This window comes from Mesoplodon mirus (genome assembly GCF_964341445.2).
Source record: "Mesoplodon mirus genome assembly, chromosome: 7".
Classification (NCBI taxonomy): domain Eukaryota; kingdom Metazoa; phylum Chordata; class Mammalia; order Artiodactyla; family Ziphiidae; genus Mesoplodon; species Mesoplodon mirus.
The window spans coordinates 132,620,182-132,638,127 of NC_138983.1; the positions used below are offsets into that span (position 1 = coordinate 132,620,182).

The 17,946-nt window shown below is 40.3% G+C and overlaps 1 protein-coding gene across 5 annotated transcripts in view; it reads right to left on the minus strand.

The window, feature by feature from the left end:
- FEZ1 (fasciculation and elongation protein zeta 1) overlaps positions 1–17,946 on the minus strand; it is a 40,272-nt gene that overhangs the window by 10,832 nt on the left and 11,494 nt on the right. For 4 of the 5 annotated variants that reach the window (XM_082627438.1, XM_082627440.1, XM_082627437.1 and 1 more), the window contains exons 3-5: positions 16,440–16,539; positions 4,781–4,867; positions 2,703–2,871 (exon numbers count right to left, since the gene is read on the minus strand). In XM_082627438.1, coding sequence (XP_082483564.1) covers positions 2,703–2,871; positions 4,781–4,867; positions 16,440–16,539 — 356 coding nt within the window. The remainder of the gene's footprint in view (positions 1–2,702; positions 2,872–4,780; positions 4,868–16,439; positions 16,540–17,946) is intronic. The other variant, XM_082627441.1, reaches the window with a different exon arrangement.

A 17,946-nucleotide genomic window follows, 5' to 3' on the forward strand; every position in this document is an offset into this window, starting at 1 on the left:
TTAGAGGGTGCAGTTCTTCAGATCACGCCTCTATTTTCACCACTATTCCAGTCCATGCTTGGACCTTTATACCCTGACCAGCCCGCCTTCCCTCTCCGTCGTTTATAAGTCCCATCATCCCCATTCGGATCCACTCCCAGGGAACGTGTCCCCTCCGGCCGTCTGGTTACCACTATCCCCGCAGATGGATGAATTTTATACTCAGTTTTGCCACTGCTGTTACATCTTTTAATTTCACGCTTCATCCACCTCTTTCTTTGCAGGATCATAATTACCACAAACCTGTGTCAGAGCGTTAATACGATACACAGATTAAGAGTGTGGACTCTGCAGTTAACCTGCCTAGTTTCAAATTTTGACTCCACCCCTTAAGACTTGAATGTGGCACAGGGGCAAATATGCATTAAAAATAAAAGGCTTAAAAAACACATGAAAGGGTGCTCAACATCACTAATCATTAGAGAAATGCAAATCAAAACTACAATGAGGTATCACCTCACACCAGTCAGAATGGCCATCATCAAAAAATCTACAAACAATAAATGCTGGAGAGGGTGTGGAGAAAAGGGAACCCTCTTGCACTGTTGGTGGGAATGTGAATTGATACAGCCACTATGGAGAAGAATATGGAGGTTCCTTAAAATCTAAAAATAGAACTACCATACAACCCAGCAATCCCACTACTGGGCCTATACCCTGGGAAAACCATAATTCAAAAGGAGTCATGTACCACAATGTTCATTGCAGCTATTTACAATAGCCGGGACATGGAAGCAACCTAAGTGTCCATTGACAGATGACTGGCTAAAGAAGATGTGGCACACATATACAATGGAATATTACTCAGCCATAAGAAGAAACGAAATTGAGTTATTTGTAGTGAGGTGGATGGACCTAGAGTCTGTCATACAGAGTGAAGTAAGTCAGAAAGAGAAAAAAACAAATACCGTATGCTAACACATATATATGGAATCTAAAAAAAAAAAAAAAAAAAAGGTTCTGAAGAACCTAGGGGCAGGACAGGAATAAAGATGCAGACGTAGAGAATGGACTTGAGAACACGGGGAGGGGGAAGGGTAAGCTGGGACAAAGTGAGAGAGTGGCATGGACATATATACACTACCAAATGTAAAATAGATAGCTAGTGGGAAGCGGCCACATAGCACAGGGAGATCAGCTCGGTGCTTTGTGACCATCTAGAGGGGTGGGATAGGACGGGTGGGAGGCAGACGCAAGAGGGAAGAGGGGATAGGACGGGTGGGAGGGAGACGCAAGAGGGAAGAGATATGGGGATATATGTATACGTATAGCTGATTCACTTTGTTATAAAGCAGAAACTAACACACCATTGTAAAGCAATTATACTCCAATAAAGATGTTTAAAAAATAAAATAAAATAAGAGGCTTGATTCTCCCTGTTGAAAATAAGGGAAGAGACTTCCCCTCTTCCTCACCTCCTTTTTTTTTTTTTTTTTTTTGCGGTACACGGGCCTCTCACTGTTATGGCCTCTCCCATCGCGGAGCACAGGCTCCGGACGCGCAGGCCCAGTGGCCATGGCTCACGGGCCCAGCCGCTCCGTGGCATGTGAGATCTTCCCGGACCGGGGCACGAACCCGTGTCCCCTGCATCGGCAGGTGGACTCTCAACCACTGCGCCACCAGGGAAGCCCCCCACCTTCTTTTTTCTTTCAGAATCTCTCTCTGTCCTTTTCAAATATATGTGCATCATTTAAATGGCTAAATAAGCCACTGGCCAGTCTCAGGACTCAGATGTGCTTCCTCAAGGACCTGGGAGCCACTGCTTTGAAAAGTCATCCCCAAGAAAGAAAACAGGGGCCTAACTTGTCACCTGACTCTAAATTGCAAAATTATAATGGGTTGTGTCCAGTTAGCTGTAGACACGGGTTAGATTTCTTTCCGGTTTTGCAATCCCTTTAGTGGGTTGACTGTGACATGCATCAATTCAATAATGAAATTGTTTTCATTTTCTCAGAAAGAAAACCTCTACTTCTGTGGAGAGGTTTTCTGGGTGGGGAGGAGATTTTATTTCTTAATTATATTTCTGCAACAGTGGCCTCAAAACAAGTCACTTACCCTCTTGGAAACTCAGTTAGCTCAGTCCTAATGGGGTTTGCATGGGCGTGAAATGAGATTATGCATAAAAAGTTTTAAAACAGCGCCTGGCCCTCCAAAGCTCTCCAAAAATACGAGCTATTATTATCATTACCATTTGTAGGTTTTTTCATTGATTTCATGGTAGCATCATTGTGAATAGTGGGTTCAGATTTCCTCTACTTGTTCTGTTTTAGTCTTGTTCTTTGGTTTGTTTTACCGTTGTTTTCATTTTTAAAAAATTTTTTATTGGAGTATAGTTGATTTACAATGTTGTGTTGGTTTCAGGTGTACAGCAAAGTGAATCAGTTATACATATACATATATCCACTCTTTTTTTTTTTTTTTTTAGATTTTCCCATATAGGCCATTACAGAGTATTAAGTAGAGTTCCTTGTGCTGTACAGCAGGTCGTTTTACCATTTTAATCTTGCTTCCTCCCCCAGCAATGCTAACTTCTCTCCCAATGTCCAGTAAGAAAGGTATTGCCAACTCCCTAGATCCGAGGTTCTGTTAGCGGCGTGTGAAGCATGTGCCCTGCCTGGCAGAGCTGAGTGTGTCCTCCATGAGCCCACCCCCAGGACTCTTACCTTCGTAGGACCAGTTGTTGTTGAAGGTCTGGGTCAAGGCCTGCATCTCCTGCAGGAGGACCAAGTCCGCCTGGGAGGAGGTTTCTCCCCCATCCTCCTCTTCTAGAACCTCCTCTTCCTCCTCAGGGTCTGGGGAGTTCTGCATCATTTCCTCAATCTCCTCAATCACCTGGAGAAGGTACACAAGGGAGTACTCACTCTTCTCTGCTGCAGGGACATCCCAGCTTGAATTCTGATCAGGGAAGGATGTTCCTAATTTGCTGTCTGTACAATTCCTAAAGCAATATTGTTACTTAATAAATGTTGAATAATAATAAAACTAGATCTGACCAAAGGCTTACAAACACTCTTCCTTTGATATAAAGTCCTCTTTAATGTCCAGCCTCTTCTAAGAACATCATTGAGATGAGTGTTTTATTGGAAATAAACTGCTCTTTCAGGAAATGAAGCAGAGATTCCTGGAAGGGAACATTTACTTCAATTTGCTGAGCACTTTCTTTCTAAGTAGCAGGACATTTTATCTACACAACTCAAACACAAAATCCAGTCCATTCATTGTGATGATACTTAAGACGGGAAAAAACCAAAGTGTTTTTTAACTCAAAATGGGGAGTTGCTTTTTTACATAGAGGAAAACAGCTCTTCCTCCAGAATTCACCTGGTCAAGAACTAAAGCTGCCAAACAAAAGTGGAAATAAAGATAATCACATAATAAAAGAACAGGTAGGTTCTGGAGAGCAGAAAATCGATAAGAAACCCAGCTGTAATCTAGACTCTTGTAGGGGACAGCTCCTAGAAGAGAGAGGAAAATTAGATAACTGCCAAGAGGAATAAGGCTGAACTACTTTGTACATTAGTTGTTTACACATAAAGAAAATGGAATAAGCAAAGACCACTTCTGAAAGGAGCCATCCATGAGTCTGGTCAGAACAGCGCATCTATATATTTGTCTGTTCTCGATGCTGTGATGGGCTCCATTTCCAAGGCCAACTGGTCTTTGAAGTGGGTTCATTTATGTTAGGCTGGATCAAAGATAAAGGCACTTGGGTCCCCTCCTTTGGAATAATTTCTATTTTATTCCCAAGGTTTCCCATCTCTGCTCACAAATTTAAGGGATACTTCGTTTTTGACTACTGCAAGCCGTTCATGCAACACGAGCAAACTACACGACCCCTCCTTTAGAATTTTATGGCTGAGCTTCTCTTTCAGAGTCATTATCATTGAACTTGTGTCACTGAATTGTATTTACCCCCAAATTCACAAGGTAACTGCTAGCCCCTATTCTTTTTAATCTGGTTCCCTTTAATCTCTTGGTCCTTATCTGTTTATAGCCCACCTTTTTACCACAAATATGAAAGAGTTCTTTTTACTGAAAAGCACTTTCTGGAACCAAAAGCTCCTAGTGGAGCTTTTTCAGAACCACTCTGTGAAAACACCTGAAAGGTGCCTGCTCAAAGCAAGCGCCCATAAATAGTTGTTGACTCAAAGGTTGAATAAAGAATCCAGAGACTCAGGAGCATTTCCTCTAAGTAACAAATTATTAAAACCCAAATATAAGTAACTCAATAAAATGTGAAACTTTAGATCTTTTTTTTAAAAAAAACAAGTGTTTCTAATACTTCTTTTGGAAGGCCCAACGTTTTCAGTGTTCTATGAAATATGAGAAAATGTCCATCACTTGGAAGCCTCTTCTGCCATTTCTATTCTTGTGAGAACAGCTATTTGGGACCCTTGTTTAAGTGTCTTGACTCCAAGCACAATGAGCTGCAATAAAGACACTTAGCAGGAAATGAAGGCAGTAAACGCTGAGCCCATCTCTGGCTGTTATCAGACATGGACCACATCCAACACACGTTAGGAATTACATCCCTAATTACAGCAGGTGTGTAAACTGAGGCTTAAAGAGACATGAAATTTACCAAAGACACAGCCACCACAAGACCATACATTTTTCTACTGCCTGAAAGGGATGTGGCAGGTATGTATTCAGACTTTTTCTCTATCAAAGGAACTAAAAGTCCCAAGAACCGAGACAGAGAGAGAGAGAGAGAGAGAGAGAGAGAGATTGAGATTCGTACCTGATCTGCTGTGAGCAGAGGCTCCTCACTGATTCCAGAATAATGTTCACTCTTCTCATTGAACTCTTCCTCTCCTTTCTCATGGATCTGAAAGAAGTGTGGGATGGGGGATGGAATTCTGATTGACCATCAGCAGAACTAGGATTCTCTCCAGTCTCTAGAATAGAGGACACTGACAGAGGCCACTCCGGCCATCCCCTGTGTAAAGAGAAAATCTGAAGAGGTGTGCAGAGTTTCATCCAATTCCAAGCGTACCCTGTCCACACAGCATGCATCACTGGGTCCAGCTTAGAAAAAGACAATAAGGCATGTGTGGCCGGCACCATTCTGACCCACGGGGAGCAGCACTGTTCTTTAACCGACAGACAGGTCATCTTTACATGAACAAGGAACCTTCTTGAGGTGAGAAACAACAGCAACGAACTCCTGCAGCAAAGGCACACTTGTTTATATAAGGAATTTCAATCTGGGGATCCGTTTCCAGAGTTTATTTTATTAGGCATTTTAAGGGGTGGGCTGTTCCAGTGCAAATAATCATGTTTTTAAAATGTGATGAAATGTCATCGTGTCATTGGAATCTAGGCATGCTGTCAGTAGCTGATGAAGGATGTACCGAAGCTCCATTGGACATGCCAACAGAACAACCTAAGCACACAAACCAAAGGACAAACTCAACAGCAACAGCAAATACTGAAACATTTGCCACGTGTCTCCAAATTTCCATCACCCCAAGTAAGGCTCTGAAAGCTCACAACCATTGAGATTCTAGATGTTGAAGTCCAGCAAGGTATTCACAGCATATCTGACTTTACTGTCCATGTCCCAAGCAGCCATAGCCTGGTATTGATGTTCAAAACCTGCACAGGATAAGCCCCTAAACCACTGAACAAGCTGTCTGTGTCCAGGAGTCTCCTTTGAAAGTCATCCAGGGTCTGGCAAGAAGTGCCTCCAGGAAACCTTTCTGCAGACACCTCTCATCCAGGAATCAATTTCACTTGCGCATCAACAGCTGACATGCTGATCTCCCACTTTCCTGGGGATTACACTTTTCCTGTTCTAATTAGCACCCCCAGGAAACACCCCAGTTCCAATCCAAGCAATCATGTCAGAGGGAGTCCATCCTCAGAAACTTCTCCCCTCTTCCTTGAACTCCACCTTGGCAGGTACCCCCAACAAAACACATCACCTTCCATCTACATGTGCTTAAAACTAGGACTATGTCATAAAGAAAAAATCAAATATATCTCAAAGGCCCTCTGCTCTCAACCTGGATAAGGGATAGGACAGGGAGGTAATGGGACTATTTGAGGGGTTTTGTGCCAGATGGTGACATCTATTTCTGCTGTCGAACCCATATGCTCCTCTCTCCGCCAAGTCCACCACCTGTGGTACCCGCCTGCTTTCTGCAGCTCCCCACTGTGCAGAAGGAAACTCCTGTAGCCACGGTTTGTTCACAAGTACTCTCACATGGCAGAACTTTCTTAGGGCTGGAAAGTCCTGTGGTAGAAGTGAGGCTCATGCTGGGAAACAAAGTTTTCTTTTCTGTTTGGATTTTTTTTTTTTTTTTTTCGGTACACGGGCCTCTCACTGCTGTGGTCTCTCCCGTTGCGGAGCACAGGCTCCGGACGCGCAGGCCCAGCGGCCATGGCTCACGGGCCCAGCCGCTCCACGGCATGTGGGATCTTCCCGGACCGGGGCACGAACCCGTGTCCCCTGCATCGGCAGGCGGACTCTCAACCACTGCGCCACCAGGAAAGCCCTGGATTATTTTTTATAAGCATCTGACAGAAGTGTTAGTCTATAACCAGAATTTTTTTCATAGTAATTTGATTTTTTAAATGGAATATTTACATTTTCTGAGATGTGGCCAATTTTAGCGAGTTTACCTCACTGGCTGTTAATACTGAATCTTTCAACTACACCACTCCCCTTCCCAAGGTCCTCCCTCTGAGCTCCTGGTGAAGGCGGGGAGAGCTTTTAGGCACAGACCCTTTCTTGCTATTCAGACATTAGGGAAGCCAGGCAGCGACATGGATGATTCCTAGTTAGAGCCTTCTCTCCCCTCTGGTACAAAGCCTGCTGGTCTGATTTTTCAGGCGTGGGTAAAACGAGATTTGAAAATGAATTATAAGCTTGTGAAAGTTACCATGAGTTCGTAGTATCGTGGGAGCTATACCTAACCCATATGTTCTCACATCTCAGAAGTCTGCCGCTACAAAATGAAATAAAATAAAAGGAGACACATGCACAAAGTCCTCCGGAGAAAGCCCTGGCCCCTTCCCTCTTCCCCACGTGGATCTCTGCCATCCTCTGCTTTCACTGTACCTGCCCTGTCCCTCTCCTTTCTCCTCACTCTGTAGCTTTTGTTCTGGTTCCCTCATCTTCCTCACCCTCTCGAAGCCTGGTCCCATGTTTTGTCTCTATCTAGTGGACTCTGTTCTGCTCCCGTCACTTCTCAACAAGCCCTCTTTCCTTTCAATGCTGTTTACAGACTCCCTCCCTTCCCTCCGTTCCCAGGACAGCATCTTGTACAGAGTGTGGAAAGCTGGTGAGAAAGATTTTGGAAAATGACAGCATTTACGTATATTGATAACAGTATTCGTCATATATATTCATACACATATGTATATGGACGAGTGTATGAATACTCTTATTCTTAATATATGACACATGCAGAGAAACTACTGCAGGGAGTTCTTCAGCCTCTTGTGTGGAAACGAGAAGTCTGACAAATTGGGGCTAAATTTCTCTGTAGACTAAATCTTCAAGTTGTCTCCATATTATTGAAGTGAACTATGGCTCTTCCAAGAAAAAAACTCATTCTTCCGAGTGACTTCTTCCCAGAATTGAGAATAGAAGACCAAGATCCAGAAATGAGCTTAGCCATACTATTCAGCAAGCTGTTTCCTCCTCCTGCTTTCAGTAAAGGGTGTGCCTTTAGGGCTGTAACTTGGTCACTTAAAGCTTAAAAATAAATGCAGAGAATCTTCCCTGGAGACTAAGAGAGTGCTAAATCTAGGTGCACAGGAGTCTGAGTGAGAATTAAAATTCCATCAAGTTCTTGTGTCCAATAATGACTATTAACCAGTGTTGTTTGTTAAAGTATTCCAGATGATTCCATTCACAGGAAAGGGAATTTCTACTGCACAATATTTCCCTCCCCTTACCATGATTGTTTCACATGGGTGGTTGCCTTCTTGACCAAATATAAGAGATAAAGATACATTTTCACCCCCAGTCAAAAAGTAAAAGAAAGAGAAAAAAATCACCAATATGTACCCAGCCCAAGGAAAGGGCAACTTAACCCATCTGTGTGGCTTAAGTCAGTGCTTCCATATCCCCAAAGGTAGATGCACCAGAACACAGCAAACAGCACGTGGCAACAAATATTTGTTGAAAGAAGGAATGAAAAGGAGAGGACTGAATGGAAGTACTATCACCTCCTATATTCAGTCCCACCTCCACAGATAAATGAGCTGCTTATTCACCTGGGAAACAGAAGGATGTAACTTACTGTCCTAGACTCCCATTTCCTCTTGTCTAAAAGAACCACCATCTGCTATCAATTAAAGTTACAGGGATAAAAGAGACCATCTTTTACATCACAGTCAGGAACAGAATAGGTTCATTAACTGAAAAACCCAATTAAAAGTGGAGAATTGTGAATAATAATAATCATACATACATACATAGCTCGAGCATATTATTTTGACCTAAAAACATAAATGTACACTTACTCATTCACCAAGCTCCTAACGTAAGGCCAAGGCCTTTTCTTCCATGATGGGCCTCCGAGTAGAATTTCATGTAGTCTTTCTTGCATCATCCACATTACAACACAAATTTTGTTTCCTGTTTCTGTTTTTGTAATAGTAGAAGGAAGGTACGTGGGGGATTGAGCACACACAGTTATCTCCCGAAATTCTGCTAAAGTGAGAGTAAAGGGATCAAAAGAGAATATCCCACAGGGACAAAGAGAACTGGAGAAAAGACAACAGCAAAAGAGATGCTAGAGGGCTTCCCTGGTGGCGCAGTGGTTGAGAGTCCGCCTGCCGATGCAGGGGACATGGGTTCGTGCCCCAGTCCGGGAAAATCCCACATGCCGCGGAGCGGCTGGGTCCGTGAGTCATGGCCGCTGAGCCAGTGCATCCCGGAGCCTGTGCTCCGCAACGGGAGAGGCCACAACGGTGAGAGGCCCGTGTACCGCAAAAAAAAAAAAGAGATGCTAGAGAGCAGATGCCAACCTAACATCCACTAAAAAAAAAGGTACAGCTATGCAAAGAGGTATAACTAAAAATCCAAAGGTAGAAATAAAATGGAATACCAAAAAGTATTTGATTGACCCAAAAGAAGGTGAAACAGAGGAACAATAACAACAAAAAACCCAGATGGAACAAATAGAAATTCAAGATGGTACACCTAAACACAAACTAGTAATGTTATGTTAAATGTTAATGAACTAAATGCTATGCAAATGAACTAAACACAATAAATTAAAAAGCACAGATTATCACTGTCAGACTGAATATAAAAGACCCGACTACATGCAATCTATAAAAGACACATTTTAAAGACACAGATAGATGAAAAGTAAAAGGATTGAAAAAATGTATACCTAACAGCATAAGAAAGCTGTTGTGGTTAAATTCATATCAGACAAAGCAGATTTCAAAACAAGGAGTATTACCAGAGATAAAGAAGGATATTTCATAATGATAAAAGGGTCAATCAGGAAGACATAACAATAATAAAGTGTATGCAGTTAATAACAGAGCTTCAAAATATATAAAACAAAAACTAACAGAACTGAAGAAAGAAATAGACAAATCCACGGTAATAACTGGAAATTTTTAACACTCTGGTCTTGATAATTGATAAAATAAACAGACAAAAAATCAGAATATAAAGAATCCAACCATACTATAAACCACCTTAATCTAGTTGACCTTTTTAGAACATCACAACCAACAATTGCAGAATATACATTCTTCTCAGTGATACATAGTACATTCACTAAGATACAACATATGCTAGGTCATATATCAGTCCCAATATGTTTTAAAAGATTTAATTTGTACAGATTTTGTTCTCTGACAAAATTAAATGAGAAATCTATGACAAAACATCTATAAACATTCTTCTAAATAACCCATAGGCCAAAAAAGAAAGAGGAAACTGGAAAATATTTTGCACTGAATGATAATGAAAACATACCACATCAAAATTGTGGGATTCAGTTAAGGCAATGCTTAAAAGAACTTTTATTGTTTTAAGATGCTTACGTTATTACTATGGACTAGACGTTTGTGTCCTCCCAAAATTCATGTTGAAATCCTAACCCCCAATGCGATGGTATAAGGAGACCTTGGGGAGGTGCTGGGGAGGGTGGAACCCTCATCAGTGGGGGTGTATTCTTATAAAAGAGGCTCCACAGAGCTCTTCTGGACCATGTGTGCTGTGAGGACATAGCCAGAAGTTGACAGTCTGCAAGCTGGAAGAGTCCCTTTACCAGAATCAACCATGCTGGCACCCTGATCGTGGATATCCAGCCTCCATAACTGTGAAAAGTAAATTTCTGTGCTTTATAAGCCACCCAGTCTGTCGTATTTTGTTATAGCAGCCCAAATGGACTAAGATCATTTTTTTTAAAGTTTAAAATATGACCTAAGCTTCCACTTCAGAAGCTTAAAAAGTAAAGGGTGAAGGAAAACCCTATTTTAAATACAAAGAAGGATACAATCAAGTTAAGGGAAGAAATCAACAAACTAGAAAATGAAAAAACACAGAGGGAAAAAAAAAGTGGTTCTCTAGAAAGATTAATAAAAGTGATAAACCCATAAACAGACTGATGAGAAGGGGGTGAGGGAGAGGAACAGAAGGAGAGAGAAAACACAAACCAACAATAACAGTAATAAAAAGGGAACATCACTATAGATCTTACTACATTAAAAGAATGAGAGAATGTCATAAGCAACTTTGTGGTCAATACCATGACTTAGATTAAATGAACAAATTCCTTAAAAAACACACTTTACCAAAAGCATCTCAGGAAGACATGGAACATCTAAATACCCCAATATCTATTAAAGGAATTGAATCTGTAATCAAAAACTTTCACGGAGAAAACCCCTGGTCCAGATGGTTTCATTGGTGTAGTCAATCACACATTTAAGGAAGAAATAATACCAATATAACACAAACTCTTTCAGAAAATAGAAGAAGAAAAATTCCCAATTCACCTTATGACATTACAAGAAAAGAAAATTGAAAAGAAAGATTCCTCATGAACATAGATGCAAAAATCCTTAATAAAATATAAACACATCGAATCCCACATTATGTGAAAAGGATATCTATCACAACTAAGTGGGATTTATCTTAAAAATGAAAGGTTGGTTTAATATTTGAAAATCAATTAGTGTAATTCATCACATTAACATTGATCTACATACATAAATTGTTCTATAGATTTAATACAATCACAATTGAATGTCCAGCAAGTTTCTTTGTACAAATTGATCAGGTGATTCCAAAATTTATACAGAAATGCAAAGGACCTAAAATAGCCAAAGCAACTTTGAAAAAAAAGAACTAAGTTGAAAGACTTTGCTTTATGTCAAGACATTATTATAAAGCTACAGTAATAATATAGCATAATATTGGCATTAAGATAGACACATATATCAGTGAAACAGAACAGAGAATTCAGAAATATACCCACACATTTAGGTCAACTGATTTTCAACAAAGGTGCCAAGAAAATTCAATATGGAAAGGATATTTCCAGTGAATTGTACTAGAACAATTGGATAGCCATACACATGAACCCTGACCTTAACCTCACACCATATACAGAAACTAACGTGAAGTGGGTCATAAACTATATAAAAGCTAAAACTAGAAAACTTAAGAAAAAAATCTTAGTGACCCTGGGCTTGGCAATTTCTTAAGTACTACATAAGAAGCACAAACTATTAAACACAAATGAATAAACTGGACTTCATCACATTAAAAAACATTTGCTCTTCAAATGTACTGTTAATAAAGTTAAAAGGCAATCCATAGACAAGAAGAAAATATTTGTAAAACATACAACAGAAAAAGGACTATACCTAGAATATATGTGTTAAAATAATTAAACAAAGAGGCTATTAGACTGAGATGACTTGAACGCTTCAGGAGTCTCCTAAGCAAACAAAAACCTCTAATGCCTCAAGGTTAAGAACTCAAACCAAAGGACAGCCACCCACAAACAGCCACCCAGGCTTTTCCAGATAATACAACCACTCAAGCTACAGCCAATCAGATAATTTCCTTGCTGTGCTTCCACATCTTCTCTGTAAAAGTCTTCCTCTAATTCCTGTCGATGGAGCACTCCTACCCACTTTGGGTTTGGCATTGTCTGAGTCGAACAGATTTTTGCTCAGGTAAACTCTCAGAAATTTAATATGCCTCATTTTATCTTTTAACATGAGGAACTCCAATGACTCAATACTAAGAACACAAACAGCCCACTAAGAAAATGGGCAAAAGATCTGAACAGGCACTTCACCAAAGAAGATACATGGGTTGTGAATAAGCACATGAAAAAATGCTTAACATCATTTGTTACCAGGAAAATGCAAATTAAAATAACATACTACTATATACCCACTCAAATGACTAAAATCAAAAAGGCTGTCCATTCCAAGAGTTGGTGAGGATGTGGAATAATCGGAGCTCTCAAACTGGAAAACAGTTTGGCAGTTCCTTAAAAAGTGAAACAGACACTTACAATATGACTCAGACATTCCACTCATAGCTTTTTACCCAAGAGAAACAGAGACCTGTCCACAAAAAGACTTATATAAGAATGCTCATAGTAGCTTCATTTGCAATATTCAAAAGCTGGAAAAAATCCAAATATCCATCAACAGGTGAATGAATAAGCAAATTATAATATATCCATATAATGGAACACTACTCAGCAATAAAAAGGAACGTATGGGCTTCCCTGGTGGCGCAGTGGTTGAGAGTCTGCCTGCCGATGCAAGGGACACGGGTTCGTGCCCGGGTCCGGGAAGATCCCACATGCCGCGGAGCAGCTGGGCCCGTGAGCCATGGCCTCTGGGCCTGCGCGTCCGGAGCCTGTGCTCCGCAATGGGAGAGGCCACAACAGTGAGAAGCCCATATACCGCAAAAAAAAAAAAAAAAAAAAAAAGGAATGTATGTAGATACATGCAATAAAATAGATGAATATCTAGATAATTATATTGAGTTTTAAAAAATAGACCAAAAAAAGAGTACATGCTGCGTGATTCCACCTATACAAAATTCTAGAAAATGCAAACTAATCTATGATGACAACAGCTAGTTGCCTGAAGATTGGGGCGTGAAAGGGAAGAGTGATGGACATGCAGACATGCTCGCTATCTTGATTGTGGTGATGGTTTCACAGATGTATACATATGTCAAAACCTATCAAACTGCACTCTTTAACATGTGTTGTTTATTGTATGCCAATTATCCTTCAATAAAGCTATGATTAAAAAGGAAAAGAATAATATACCATGACCAAGTTGCCTTTAATCTCAAGAATGCAAGGTTGATTTAACATTTGAAACTCAATTCATGTAATTCATTACATTGACATAATAAAGGAGAAAACCATATAATCATCTCAATAGAGGCAGAAAATGGAAATAATTCATCTTCAGAGAAATAACAAGAAACCATGCCACAATTTAAAGTCATGAGCTTCCAGGTCAAAAGGGCCCATGGATTATAATTCATCTGAATGAAAAAATAAAGCTCACTCTAAGCCACATTACTGTAAAAGAAATGAGACAGGAGAAAGAGAATATTCTGAAAGCTTCTAGAGAGAACCAAAAGAGAGTCACATATAAAAGACAAAGAATCAGAATGGATTCTAAATGGGGCTCCTCAATCGTCACTGAAAGCTGGAGGAAAAGAGAATGATGCCTTTGCAATTCTGAGTAAATATTCACTTGCAGCCTAAAATAACTCTATCAAGTCAAATTCTCAATCAAGTGTATGACGGGAGAATAAAGACACTCTCATCTGTTCTAACAAATATATTCCTCTCTACCCTTTCTCAAGAATATACTGAATTTTTTTCACCAAAACAAGGGAACATACCCAGAAAAATAAAAACATGGCAGTCAGAGGACAGGAGAGAGAGACATGAAGATTTCCCAGGACAACAGCTGTGCACCAGATCTAGAGTACAACCAGATTAGTTTATAGCAGAAAGATGGAGGGTACTAGTTTGGATTTTTTTTTTGATTGAATTGAAAGACTATCTGATTTTTTTAAAACATATTATGAGATGTAGAGTTCACTCAGAGTTTGGGGTTGAACTAATGATAGATATACAGGAAACTAAGCAAATGAAAAAACAAGGCAATTCTTCGCTCCAGGTTAAATAAGAAGTTGTACAAGAGAGGAAATATTCTTATAGAACACTACATGATTCAGCAAGAAATAGTATTTACACAGTTACCCTAGTGTGTACTTGTAATATTGATTTAATTGGTGACAAGGGGGAAGGCCAAATGTGAGTATTTGAGGTGATGCCAAAGACTTAAATCTCATCTTCCATAATGGATAACAGCCAAAATTATTCATTTTAGATAATCAAAGAAGTAGTAACATAAATGTGTTATTTAGAAAATTGTAGGTACCTGCCAAAAGAAACAGCTATAAGAAGTCGAAGTGGTTGCCTCTATGGAGCCGGGAAAGATAAGTCAGAGACTGCTGTTTATATTTTTTGTTGTCTCGCATTATTTTAAAAGTATTATTTGACTTTTAAAATTACATACATGTGTTACTTTGATTTTATAAAAGCAAAAATGACTGTCTTTGCATTCATAACCCTACAGTTTCCATAACATTTCATTACATTAGTTACAGTCACAAGGACAAGCATGAACAGGTTTGGGAACAAACACAACGGATTCTTGGCAATGAACTAAGTGGAAGAAGAGATAAGACTTCCCAGAGAGAAGCCTACCAGTCGTGTGCATGCCGCATGCCAAGGGCGTTCGGTTGGCATGTTGTACAGAAGGAATACAGAGCCCTGGTTATATAGCAAGTCGTTTAAACTGATGTCAGTGAAAAGAGCTTCTACTGTAATGAATCCAGATAATAAAGGAGGCTAAAATAAAACAACCTTAATCCATCCACTTTTGCTACGCCGTCCATTTCCCGTGGGTCAGATGGAGAAAATTCTACAAGGAGGAGAGCTCAAGATCATCCTTCTCAGGGTCATTCAGTTTGCCCTGAAATATTAACCCTCTTGAGGGAAATCTGCAAATGAGGATAAATTAGAGTCCTTTTGAAGGGTAGGCTATCTTATATATACTTTGGCTTAATCCACAAAATGAGTTGGAAAGGTGGCCAAGGAGATAACAAAGCAAAATCTGCCTTTTGCACCATGACGGACCTGATTTCATTTCAGTAACTAGGTTTATTCCATTATTGCCTATCTTCTCCTTTGCATTTTGGGCAAGTACTAAACACTATCCGTATAAGTACCGCAAAAGAAAAAAAGCGCTCGGGAGTTCAAAACAGGACCTGAGACATCCCACATCCATGCTAAGTAGGGCTGTAGCAAACCTCTTTGTTTCAAAGTCTATTCTTGAGGTTTTAAGTATTTTGGATGGCTAATGATTAGAAAAATTAAAAAGGATATTCAGCCACCTTTTCAACAAATCGGCCAATTGCTGATCTCTTTGCTGTGCTATTTTGGCCAATGATCTGCAGAAATGTCGCCCAGTAAGGGAAATCTGGTTCTCGCTCTTCCTTGGCCTCAATCCTGGAGCACCTAGGAAGATCAGATCCACCTCCCACCCTCATTTGCTGTGCGCACAGGATTGTGACAGCCCTTCCTGATAAGAAATTGTCAAATTTCCTTTATAACTGAAACTAGAAGACTAAGCAAGGTAGAAACGGGCTTTTAGCAAGGACAGAGCCCTTACATGATTTAGCTTTCTATATGTATATTCAGCTAGGAGGGGCAATTTGGATATTCTGAAAGGTCACGTTCCATAACCTATGCAAGTCAACTCAAAATAAGTATTCTCTTTACTTTTTCAGAAGTCCGTAGGCTACTTTCCTCTTTGGCATCAGTAATCACAGACCGTGACTCAGGTCCAGCCATATAAGTGCCTGTTTAATGAGTTTCATAAAGAATTCCTCCCAGTTGCATGGTCACCTCACTATTATCTGGGTCCCCACTCTGGCCATTAGACAGGCCCTGAGCTTGTCACAAGTCTGTCAACACTTTTTGATGGGACTGAACTGTCCCTCTTAGATGGGAAACCCTGATTTTTTTTTTAACCATTATTCGAACACAAAAAAAGCCCATTATATTTATTCTCCTCTCTTACTTCAGATCACCTTATTTTGCGTGTTGTAGGCCGATGATGAGCAACAGAAGTGATCTGCATTTACAGTCTTTACAATCATTCCAATCACCTCATATACCCTGGATGTCCCCCTTCATCTTATTTTTCACTTCCTCCACAACTCTTACTTTCCCAGCAATGATGTTGAGCTTCATTACATAATGGGGAAGACTGTTGCATTACTGAATGTTTTTCTAACTGGAATCCACAGCATCTCAAGCCCTGCTAAGCTGGGGGCCCCAGAGAGGTACCTCAGTTTCAGAGCTGTTGCCATTCAGAGCCTCCACGTTTGGGTCCCTCCAGTCTTCTGAGAGTGAAGGGATGTAATTGTCTGTCAGAGCATCCCAAACCCTGTAAACAAAGAGAAGCTCTCATTAGCACACATCTGTGGCCTGGCCTGGCCTGGAGGAAGGAAGAGCTGGGCCAGGGGAGGAGAGAGGCTTCTGTGTGTGCCAGGCTGAGATCATCTGCCTTCCAGCATGCAGGAGCGAAGTAGCTTAAAAACTGAATTTCAGGCATTACCAGGAGAGAAGGAGCCAAGAGAATGGACCCTGGCCAAGAGCTTCAGTGCCAAAGGTGTTTGCTTAAGAGAAGAGGAATTTCTCACCATTGAAAACCAATGGTAGCGTCTACAAGTAAAACACCTCTGGCAACAGATAAACTGCCCCTGAAACTAAATCTGTCCCTCAACCAAATGGCTCCTGTCTCACGAACTTAAGAAATGTCCATGTTTCCTTTCTTATGGGCAGAGAAGAATGAGAAGAAGGGGAGGGAGGAAGAGAGAGATTGATCTGGGCAGATTTTCTGGCTGAATCTCATTAAGATCAGGGTCATTGTCTAGTTTATATATACAGCTGGCCCTTGAACAACGCGAGTTTAAACTGTGAGCATCCACTTACATGTGGATTTTTTTCCCAATAAATATTGTAGTACCAATATTTTCATTTTACAGTTCTTCGCTTTAACTAAGTGTGGAGGAAAGTTTGTGTTCGATTAGAGATCACAATATATGGACTCAAAAGAAGTAGGGTTTGAGTCCTTCTTCTATTCAAATTGTTTCAGCTTATTGCCCTTGTGGTTTACTAATTCCTTTGTTTTTGAGGCAGAAACAGCAGGAAATGGATTTTTGGACTACCCAGGGGGTCAGCGCCCTTAATCCCCCATGCTGTTCAAGGGTTAACTGTATTTCAGTTTCAGATGCCTGCAATCTAAAAGGTCAAGAATTAACTCCTTGACATCTAATGTAGGTAAGGGGATGATGCCAATGCTATTAAAAGTTACTTATTACCCAAAATGTTCTAGGGATCCCAGGGTGGCACAATCCTGTCCTCTAGCCATGTAGAGTCTAAGTGTGCCCTGTCTCTATCATGGAGACTCCAAAGAAAATACATGAAAGGAACCAATAAATACACCACTGTCTACACAATTAGTTTTTAGTGGGGGAAGATGGGGTTCCCTTTATTACATTTCTTTTTTAAAGTTCTGATAGGTACATTATAAGAAAGGTTATTCGACAATTCTTTTTGCTTAACTCACTTATTTCCGAAAGATTTTCTTGGGGAAAAAAATGGGGAGGGGTTTGGGGAAAATCCTGAAGTCACAAACTCTCAAACACAGGAAAATGAATAAATTAGTCGACACTAAGAGATTAATGTAAATCAGTAAACCAAGCTCCTAAAATAATGAATGCCATCCATGGAAGCCAGCGGCACTTGAGTTAATATTAGGTAATGAAATAATGAGGGCTCAGTGCAATCT